Source organism: Leptosomus discolor, chromosome 2 (genome assembly GCF_034619465.1).
Source record: "Leptosomus discolor isolate bLepDis1 chromosome 2, bLepDis1.hap2, whole genome shotgun sequence".
Taxonomy (NCBI): Eukaryota; Metazoa; Chordata; class Aves; order Leptosomiformes; family Leptosomidae; genus Leptosomus; species Leptosomus discolor.
In genome coordinates, this window is record NC_141392.1 from 59,727,903 (window position 1) to 59,739,030 (window position 11,128).

The 11,128-nt window shown below is 46.8% G+C and overlaps 1 protein-coding gene across 2 annotated transcripts in view; it reads left to right on the forward strand.

Moving 5' to 3' along the window:
- SYNJ2 (synaptojanin 2) overlaps positions 1-7,058 on the forward strand; it is a 69,868-nt gene extending 62,810 nt beyond the window's left edge. For both annotated transcript variants that reach the window (XM_086461143.1, XM_086461142.1), the window contains 5 exons: positions 887-1,021; positions 2,242-2,354; positions 3,083-3,191; positions 4,234-4,436; positions 6,232-7,058. In XM_086461143.1, the coding sequence (XP_086317269.1) occupies positions 887-1,021; positions 2,242-2,354; positions 3,083-3,191; positions 4,234-4,436; positions 6,232-7,023 (1,352 nt within the window). In that variant the 3' untranslated portion in view covers positions 7,024-7,058. The remainder of the gene's footprint in view (positions 1-886; positions 1,022-2,241; positions 2,355-3,082; positions 3,192-4,233; positions 4,437-6,231) is intronic.
- The last annotated feature ends 4,070 nt before the right edge of the window (positions 7,059-11,128 follow it).

The window sequence follows — 11,128 nt, forward strand, 5'->3', positions numbered from 1 at the left end:
CCATCCGCTGCTGAGTGGGAGCAGGAAACTGTGAGGCAGCTCAGTATTCCCCGCAGAGCACAGCTTTCTGAAAAACAGGAACTCGTATAAAAATGCCTGAAGTATGAGAGACTGCTGCTGCACAATTCCTTCCTCATCCTTTCCAAACCACAGGAACAAAACTAAACCCAGTGGATTTTGGAGCGCTAAACAACATGAGCTGCATGGCTTGGCAGCCATGGCAGGGTGAGAGAACTGAAGTGAAAGCACTCACTTCAGCGGACTGGGCGACTAAAGTAATCCCTACTTCTCGCCTCTCCAGCTGTCAGAGAAGCTTAGACAGGATGAAGGACTCTAATAGCCGAGTCATGTAAGATGCCGGCGAGGGCCAGCAGATTGAGGCAAGTGTACCTGTTAGGAGACATGGCTGGAAAGCAGAGGTGTGATGAGTGAGCAAGCCATTCAGACAGATTTTTCTCCTGGGCAAGGGAAGTTGTCTAATCCTCAGAGGGAATTACTGTGTTTAGGAAGGAAGAGCAAGGGATTGACTGTGACCAGCCTCCTCGTGGCTGTCATGATAGTTTGAATGAGAGCAGGTTGCTGCCAAATCTAACAAGGTGACTAGTAACCCTGCAGTCAGATGCAGGCAGTCTTTGTGTCGGCACAAACAGTTAATAAATGCTGGAAAAGGAGAGAGAGGTGTGTTTGACAAAAGGGGTAGAGGTTTCCTGGAGTGCAAGCAGGGAGACATTCGAGGAGAGCTAAACAATATGAAAGGAGCCATGTCGTGTTGCTGAGATGCCTGGTTGAGGCTTGCCATTCATAATCACCTCTCTCCTGACCTCTCAGCTTTGGTGCACCTCACCCAGTGGGTATCTAACGCAGATCCTTTCTAAAATGCCTCTAGATGATACAGACCTGGCTGATTTGAAGCGGGAGCTGGAGGCAAGTGGGGAATGCTACCGCCGGACTCCGAGCAGGTCTCTGTCCATTCCTACCAGGCCTCGGCCACTTCAGCCGCCGCAGAGGCCTCCCCCTCCTGGTGAGTTGGACTTTCTTTAATGTTGCGTTGGCCCCAGCTGAACAGTTTTGCCTTCCATTGCTGGGTGACACGGAAAGTAGGAGCTTGTTCTGAAATGTCAGGCTGTTGAGGTACTTGTACTTGCTTCCCAGTGTGTTTCAGCCTGGCTCTGGCTGCAGTTAGCAATGGGAGAAATTTGTCTTTAGGATGACAGATGGTCCACAAAAAACACCTTTAGTGAGGATGGAATGGCCCTTATGTTTCATACTGTCTCATCGCTCAAGTTAGCGAGTTGACCAGCCACTTTGTGGCAATAAAATAAATACCAGTATTTATGCCTGCTGACTTCCAAAGTCACCGAGTGTTTTCTTACAGTTTGGTTTTTTTTTTTTCTGACTTAATTATAATCTTCCTTTTAAAAAGCTTTGACAAAATACTTGTTCTGGACAGTTTTTGTCCTTTCCTGCTTTGCAAGCAGTTTGTGAAAGAAATGCAAAGTGGCATATGATTTTCAGTGAGGCACAAAGGGCAAGTGATGTTCTTTACCTAAGCTCTACTCACCTGAGATGCCATCAGTGCTATGCTACTCCTGGCTACTTTTGGGTGAATGCTGATTGCTAGATCAGCATAATCATCTTTGCCTTCTGTATGATGCAAGATATACACTTTTCATGTTTTTTCTTGCAGCCCACAGGTGTCTCTTTTGTGTATATTTTCTAGTCTTAAATTAAAGGTTCTGTCAGACTCACTGCTGGAAGATGAGTTCTTCAGGATTATTCCCATTCATTTCTGAGTCTGTTGCACAGAAGTGACAAGACTGCTATCTGCATTTCTGTGCCTGGAATGTGATGTTAATGCTCAGCTGAGGTTATTAAATTAATTAAATGAAAGCAAGCCTAACCAGGAAGCTGCTTCCTGATACAGTTCAAGATTTCACCATTTTATTCTGTGTTGAGATTTTTTTTTTTCACCTCAGATTAGACCAGTAACAGTTCGGCCCATCACTCCTCCTAGATTAAAGTGTCTTGCTCTTGGCACTCAGGCAGAGGGACTCAGAGTCCCCGTTGTCCTACAGGAAAGTCTTACCTAATATGTCTGCCCCTGGAGGAGCAAGGAGGGTGACAGTGTCTCTTTTATTTATCAATCACAAACCATTTCAAAGCAGGTTGGTTTCACTCCATTGCAGGTAAAATGTTGTACCAGCTCTTGAATGTAAAAAGCCATTTTGATTCCTCTTTTAGCTGGAACATCAGGCAAAAAGTCCCCCTCAGATGGCTCCGTCTCTCCAGGAAGCCACTCCACCTGCTCCATCCTGGCAATGGCAAAGCTGCTACCTGGAGCCCCTCAGCAGCCAGTGAGTCCTGCCACTCAGCGTGGCCACTTAGCATTGTCCTGATCTCCCCCATCTACGTAGACACTGAGCATCACATACGTGATGCACCTGTCATACAAGGAAGGAAGTCTGTCACATGCCTGAGCTGGAAATGCTAAGATGATTCTTGTGCTGTAATACTAGAGTGTAGGACCTGCTAGACACCAGTTAAATTGCCATGAATTAGAAAGATCAAAGAGGGAGAGAGAAAATGGTTTAAGGTGAGGGCACTGTTGGTTTATTCCACGTGCTGCTTTCTGACAGATGCCAACTTGCATTTTCAACACCATGATAATATGCTTTAATTCTTTTCTCGCCTCTTTTTTGATGGGCCACGCTAGTGCCCAGCATACAGGAAAAGCCATTGGCCATTGCCAGCAAGGCTGCCAGCCCTCGGAGCAGGCCACGACCGGAATGTGGAAACACCTCCCGGCTCCTCTTTTGTTGGATGAGAACCCTAATGTGTTGAACAAGGGATGGCTGAGGGTCTAGCTGTGGCAGTAAGCCATCAGCCTGTCTTGTCAGGTGGTAATGAAGACACAACATCTGCCAAAAGTCTCCCCACCATTTCTGTAGTATTTATAGATTGCTCAGTAGCCACTGGCAAAACCAGAACTTTACAGGTGTGTGAGCTTAGCTGTAAGATTACAGGTGTACAAGAAAAAGCAGTTTTCTCAAGATGACTCATTCTCTTTTTTTTTTTTTTAAAGCCTAAAGTCCGTACTGGAATAAGTAAACCTTACAACGTCAAGCAGATCAAAACCACCACAGCTGAGGAAGCAGAAGAAGCTATTAGATGTCTTATGGAAGCTAAAGGAGGCGAGTACAGCTTTCTAGCTGACTTCTAAAAATCTTTATTTAAAGAAAACTGTAGGTGTATTCATCCTTCCCGTCATAGCCCTGATGCACGTATTTCTATTCAGAAGCTCACCTGAACACTGACGTACGCATTCTTGCCAGACTGTACTTAGTGTTCTCTGTCAGTTTTGAGAATATTCCCTTTTTTTTTCCAAGATGACTCAAGTTGTATATTTTGTTATAGAATCTGTTACTAGGAGCACTTTGGGTGATTTATGTCCAGGTTTAGTCTGAAAAATCAAAAGATGAAGATGGGATCTTCCTAAACCGACAGTGCCTGTGTTAGCTGAGAGCTGCGTAAGGGATACTTGCTGGTGTATCCAGCGAATGCTCACTATTCCAAGTAGGACTAGAGAGCAAATACAGCTACGGGAGAAATAACCTGGATTCTGTTCACATTTGGACAGCAAGTATCGTTGTAACCTAGATAGAAGCTTGCACCACTTTAGCTTGAATAGCTAAGCTGAAAGGCCACTCTGTGTACAGGCTGTCTGTGTAATCCCTGGAGAAGAGAGCTTCTTGCAAGGGCAGGTTAGAGCAGGAAACTAGCTTAGGCATTGAAGTGTGAGTATACCCTCCAGGGCTGCAAGCAGGCTTTCTGCTGATGCTGTATGAATGAAAAAGAATGCAGTATGACTCTGAGATAGGAGAAAAGCATCCCCTTTCATTTGATAATAGAGCAAATACAGATTGGAATAATCCAATTTACTTAGAAATATCATAAAAGCATCTCGATGTTTGTTCCTTAGAGAGTGCTGTATGTTTGTGGTTTAAGTCAGATTTGTTCTCCATTGATGCTGAAACTCACATTAAGCATTCCACTCCGTGTTGGTAGGGAAACTAGTCTAAGGAAATTATCACTTTCAGTCCCTTGCGCTGTACCACCAGTTGGCATTTACAGTTCTCTTTAGGAATGCACTTTCTGGGGAACACGATTGTGAAAGAAATCACCTTGAAGCTACGTTCTGATCAAGCCAAGACACGAGTTGTTTTTGCTTTTCAGGACTACAGGAAGACGCGCTAAAGCCTGCTCCAGCTAGAACCCAAACATTCACCAAAGCCGAGCCTCCTCCCAGCATCACACAGTCAGCATCATTTCAAGGGTCGCAGGCAGGACCAGTGCTCGTGCCCCATCGCCCGCCACCCAAAGTTCCAACCGCGAAGAAGCCAGTACCGCTGCAAAGGACCGGAGTCAAGGCAGAAAACGTAAGATAGTCGCAGCAGAATGCATCCAGCCTCCATTACGCTGGCGTGTGAATGATGGCAAGAGGCGTGGACTGGTAAACAATTTGTGTGAGGTCCTGCCTTGTAAAGTTCTTAGCCAGACGGCACTAAAGTGATTTTGTGTATTATATCAGCTTTTCTATTTGTCAGTCCATTCTCTTAGATGGGGTTACTTTTCTTCTAGTTTGTCTAAACCTTGTCAGGATTTAAGACTCATCCCTTCTTTATCACAGTGTTTACTTTTGACCACATCACGAGTGGTCTGCTCTGTATTGATCTGAGGCAGCTTCTTGATCAGTATGCTGTTCTGCGTCCTCATAGAAACATCTAACATCTCACATGCCTTATAATAGGATTCAGCCTTTCACTTTGGATTCTGGATTCTACTCAAGAGTTCAGGTTCTTCAAAATACAAACCTGTAGGTGTTGGGGTTTTAATCTGTCTCTGTCAGGTCTCTACAATGGAGATAATAGTTCTTCACCTCTAGAGCTACTAAAATGAGTATTTAATGGTGAAAGTAATTTAAGTATGAGAGAGAGAGAGAAATATAACCTTTTATATTCTTCCTTTGACAGACCCTCTGCTAGGAAGCTCTGTTCTAAGTTGTTAGGACTCCTGCCTTACCTTCCTTTGTAAAGGCATTCACCCCTTCTCTATCACAGGCTTTGTGCAATCTCTACTTAGCAGATTCACAAAAGGGAAAAAAAAAAAGCCAGACAACACAGTGTGTGCCCTTTCCTTAAACATTCAACAAGGAATGGTCTGTTTATGTTGTCTGATGTTGTCAGGGCACTCCTGAAAGGTGCTGAGAGGGACTGCTATTCTGGTGGCAGTTATATGAAATCTCCTGCAGGAATCTATGTATTTCCATTTGACTCTGTCCCCTCCTTCCTCCAGGTGAATTGAGATGGGAATTCAGATGGTACTTGAAAGCCTCTACCCAATCCACCTCTGTCGTTTAAAAAAGCATGCAATCAAGTGTAGGCAATTTAACAACAGCAGGTAGGCAGAAGTGGCAGGAGATAAGTCCATTGTGAAATATTGACTGGACATTTTGAGTGCACTGAAAAGCCTGTGTGTTATCTTTTAATACTATGGGAGAGTAATAAAGAATTAAACCACTTTCATTCAGTCACACTGAGTGAGAAATCTGAAGCAGGCCCTGCCCTTTTGGTCTGAGCTGAGCTCCAGTTATTTATATGTCTTCAAATGATGAATATATGCTGAATTATACTTCGGGACTTTACATCTAGCTTCTGTTCCTAGCATCAGTGAGACATGCCAGAGCCATTAATGCATTTCTTGGGTTAGCTTCAGCTAATTGTCCTTCAGCCTTATGCATCAGAAGGTGCCCAAAAGCATGTGCTAATGGCCCTATTAATTCAGCCCTCCCTATGCATTCTTGCTTAAACAGTATTAGTGGGCAGAGAGATGTAACAAATAAATAACTCTTCAGAACTGTGTTAATTTGGCCCTGGAGCGAAATCCTGACATGAAAGAGAGATGGTACAGGGCGTAAAGAGTCTGTAGGATCCTTGTCCTCAAACAGCACTCTGTGAAGGAACACTGGTCCAAGGCACGATGCATGAGAACAGAACCAAGCAGGTACAGCGCGAAACTGCTGTCAAGCCTCCTCTTTGTACTGCCTTTGTTTTTTTTCTTCCAGTACTGTCAGCTTGTCTCAGGAACCCTGTCAGTAAGACTTGCACTAGTGGTGACTCAGAGTTTAAAAGTACCCTTTTTTGTCTCAGATTCCGTGTACCTTTCCCCCCTTAGGCTGTGTCTACAGAAGAAAAATTGGACCAGCAGACAGCCCAGTCTCCTTTTGGCTTGCCAGAGCCCCGTCTAGAAGCCGGAGCTATTCTTACTCCAACCAGGGTTACTCCAGTCCCTAAACCCAGAACACCACAACCTGGGAAGCCTCAGGAGAGCAGCGGGAGCAGTGAAAGGCAGCCCCCCTCAGCAAGCACGGCTGAGGCCATCGCACTGCCTCTCCCAAACGCTTCCTTTGCCCCAAAGGTGCCACCACGGAGAAAGAAGTCAGCTCCTGCAGCTCTTCATCTGCAAGTTCTCCAGAGCAGTGACAACCCACTTTTTAGTGGGTTAATGTTCAACGCCAACAACAACAATAATCCGGGGTTCTGCCCCCAGGCTCAGGACGGTCACGTCCCCGCACAGTCTGCTCTCTCAGCCCCTATGCCCTCTGCCAGCCCAGAAGACACCAGAGCTAAGCCGTTGGCAGCACTGATGACTAACCTTCAGGGTCCTCCTGTACCGGGGGGCCAGCAGCCGCAGCTCTCCGATACCAGCTCCCTTCCAGAGAACACCAGTCTTTTGGACCTGGACCTGGATTCTCCCTGCCCTGTTTCCACAGAGGCAGCATCAGCTACTTCTCCAGCACACGCTCCAGAAAACTTAAAACAGCCCAGCTTGAAAGATTTCAGTCACTGGGTTACATTTAGTGATGACGAAGACAGTAGTGCAGTGTCGGAAGGGTTCAACAAACTGCTGGTCTCGGAACAAAACAAAAATGCCTTGATGAAGACAAATACTGATTTAGAATTGTAAAATGTTGTCCCCTTAATGTTCCTACAGAAATCATAATTGTGACACAAAATGAAAATAAATCTTTTGCACAAAGATTTTTATTTAAGGAAATAGATCATCTGTCCATGCTAAACATTTTCATGTTCAAAGATACTGCCCCTGGAGGGAAGCGCACAGAGTATATACAATCCACTATTAACTACAGCGTGTTTGAAAAGTTCTTTGTTCTAAGTTATTTCTTTGTATTAATGCCTTTTAAGATGATGCATTTCATTTTGGGTACAAATTGTATGTAAGTACATGTAATGATGTATGGAAAAAAGACATTAAGGAAAACATATTCTTGTGAAATTTCTACATTAATCAATTTCTGTCACTCGAAATAAAGCCCCCTTATCTTGAATAGTGAGGCTGCTACAGTTATTTTGGAACAAACTGCCGAAAGAGGAATATATGCCGGTGTTAACTGCAGCAGTAACACTGGTCGTGTTCTGCTGCGGAAACAAGGGTTAGACAGGATCTTCTTGTCGCTCTTAACCAGCTGCAGTGGGGGCAGGCCCTGGGCCTTACCGTGTTAAACTCATCCCTGTGTGTGTTAAAAGTAAAACGAGAGGGGTGTGCTGTGAGGCTGTAAAGCAGAGCCGAGAGGGGCGGTGCCCAGGCGGCAGCGGGACTCCAGACCAGGCCAGTGACACCCCCCCCCGCGGTGGACACACTACCCGTGCTCCCCCAGAGCGCCTGGAAGCGCTAGGCGGGTAGTGGCACGCCCCAGCTAGTCCAAAAGGCCTGGGGGGCCCCTCTCTGAGCACTGCTCTGACCTGCAAGGAGAACAAGGGCAGCGCCAGCTGGTTTTCTACCACCGTTCCAAAACTCACCCTGGTTTTGTGCGCAGCGAGCCCATGCCGAACTCCATGCTTTACAATGAACTAGCACGTGGACAATGGAAGCCCCTTCTCGAAGAAACGCTGTAGTCTGCTTGGGTATGAGCTCTGCAAATACTGCGGAAATACGGTGAGCAGCTGAGACCCACTGAGGAAACGGGTCATTAATGTTCCGTTCGGTAATTCAGCAGTGTCCCTGGTCCCGTGAGAAAACACGATGTCCGAGTATTTCCACAGTGCAGATGAGGAAAGAGCTGGTCTTGGAACCCAAGTTTGTGCACGTGCAAAGCAGGCTGTTATGTCCTGAAACTTACCCTCAGGTGCGCAGCTGGGATGGCCGAACCCTCCTGCCCAGAGGAGCGGTCGCTTATGGCCTAACAATGAATTTGCCCACTCGCAGTAAAGCTCACCTCGGACGCTGAACCGTTAGGCTGGCAGAGGGGGCAAGCGTGGGGCGCCGCTGCCCTTGCTGTGTGTTTCGGCTCGCCATCAGCTCTCGGGCTGTTTATTTTGCACCGGGGAAGGAGCGGCCGTGCGCTTCCCCTTCGCCTCAGCAGCGGAGGGCCAGGCAGCCCTGGCAAACAAGAGCATCGCTGGACACGAGCTGGGAAGGCGCAGAAACGGAACTAGTCGTGAGCGACGGCAGCTCAGGTGGGACAATGTTAAGCTGCGCGTCCCTGCGGGGGCTGTGCCCAGGAGGCAGTTACCGCGCGCGGAGTAAGACCAGCTGGGAAGCAACCACCACAGTCTGGTCTGCGCGGGTTCTTGCGAACACGGCGGTTAACGGCTGACCACGTTCAGCCTACGACGGCCTCGCTCGGGGAAGCGCCCCCGTTAACCACTGTGGAATCTCCAGGCCCGTACTCCTGCCTTGCCTGCTTTGTTTCTCCCTTACCTTTTCCTCCTTTCCAGTATCCCACCAGTTCCTGCAGGACAAGGGTTTCAGGCGAGTCTATGGGTCACTTACCATGGCGGGCTGCTGCATGAAGTATTGCTCCTCAGCTCAAAGCAGGCTTGAGCTCCGCAATGAAGTGGTCTCTCGTTGATTAGCAAGCCCGCAGTCGTGCTTCTCAGAAGCCCAAGATTTTGGTCAGGATAATCCACGGTGCTAAATGTGTCTCTGTCGTTATCTGCTCAAGCTGCGCAGGCTTTCGCCTTGCCGGTGCAGTAAAACTACATGATAGATGCCATTTGTTCAAAGCAGGCAGTTAAAAATCATAAACAGATTGCAACTTGTCACGGTAACTTGTTAAGAGAAGCATCAAGATCTTTTAATAATAAAGGAAGGAGAGCATTTTTAAGCAGTTGGTGAAGCTGAAAAAACCCTTGTTGGTTTTGGTTTGTTTTTTTTTTTTTTCCAGAAAAGATGTATTTAAAAAGTTCAGAGGGTTTTTGTCTCCAATAGGAAAATTAATTGGCTTGTTCTCAGCTTCTTTGAAACTAGGAATTCAGTCATTTTCTTACTTGTAATGCCTACCTGTTCCACCGCCACTGCCAAATTTTGTACACAAGACATGCCGTAAGAGAGGGTGCTGCCTTTGAGCACCTGCCATCTGCCTTCGCTTCCTCATTTGCCAGGCACTTTAAAAAAAAAAAAAATCCCCCCAAACCTTCAAAGGCCAAACCAATAAAACCCAGTGCTAAGCTTCTTATGTGAGTGTCAGTTTAATGCGGTAGCAGGCTGGTGAGTAATGCTGAAGCAAGATCGTTGTTTCTCTGCAAGCTGACAGAGCTTTAGCCTCTTCATCCTCGTCTTAAAAAAAATAAAAACAAAACAGTGAATATTTATGGGCACGTTTCAGCATAAAACATTAAGAGCAGTAAAAAAAAGAAAGAGTACGTTATATGACCATATCCAACGTTTTCAGCAAAGATAATTAACAGCTCTAGGACAGCTAATTTACATGTTAATGGAAGTGTTAGCAGGAAAGCCAATTAAAGCGGATTTATACAAGTCAAATAAAATCTGCGTTATTGCTCTCCTTGAATAAGAGAAGTATCTGGCCTTTAGCATTATATCTTATGTCTGCGTATGTGGCAAGCTGCCCACTAAAGCAGGAATCCCTGCAGCTAGCTGGCTTACACGATCAGTGAGAGCATCTACTGTTCAGTCGCAGCAAAGCAAGGGAAAGGGACAGCCAGCCCAGCTGAAAAGGCTGCAGCAAAGAATGAGGCATCGCCCCTCTCAATGTATTGCCTTCCCCGCCGGTGCCCAGCGTCCCCGCCCAGTGCGTTTTCAGAGGCAGGTGCTTGTGACCCGGGTTCTAGTTGTAACGCTCAGGAGAAGCGAAGCAGGGCCAGACTTGCTCTGTGTTTATGAACTCAGACTGCCGGAGGTGGCGGTTCTTTCCTCCTCATTCAAGGTTAAGCCGGGCCCCACCTCAGTGCGAGAAGGGGCCAAGTAACCTGAACCATCGCTAGTTGGTGTCTACAGCCAGGGAACCCCCTGCACAGCTCTGCCCTCGGCTCTGCTGCCCATTTCTCGCTGGGACACCACCAGTGCAAACCAATGTTCTCCGCGATAGCGATCAGCCTCGAGGGCCGTGTCACGGGTGGTAGGGTCCGGCTGTCCCATGACCTGTTTCATGTTGTGAACCCAGCACTTGGAAATCTTAAAATTGGTGACCCCGGCTGCAAAGCCAGGTACGTGTGAGTCACCAGATGCAAGCGTCTGTGTGCTTATTTGATGTGAGAGACTAACACCCTGGGTGCTTGCCAGGACCCCGTAGTACAGAAACTTTAAGTTGCTACAGGCTTCCTGGTGGTTCAGCTGCGTTCGTGTTTGGGTAAGTTGTTGGTATAGCAACTGCCCAACTGAGCTTTTTTAGGTGGGTGATCAGTGAAACAAACAAAAGACAGACAATCGAAACTAAAATGTTACTTAGAATTTCCACTCTGACAAAACGACATTTTTGCTTTTTCCTTTTTTTGTCCAGAATTGACATTTCACCATTAGAAAATTCCTTCTTTCTAGCTGGCTGCTCTGCCTGCCACGCCGGAGCACAAATGGCGCTGAACGCCAGCCTGCACTCCTGCAATCACAGCAATTAAAGACTCGATGACTGCTGCTACTACAAATACCGATACAGTTACACAGGAGCGCAGACAACAAGTGCACGAGGACTGACAAAAGCCTATTAGCCCTCCCTTCCTGTCTTACTATTTCAGTCTTGGATGCCACAAGGCAGATGAAATACCAGCTTCTCAGAGCATTCACGCACGCTTGCTAGCCACATCTGCAGCTG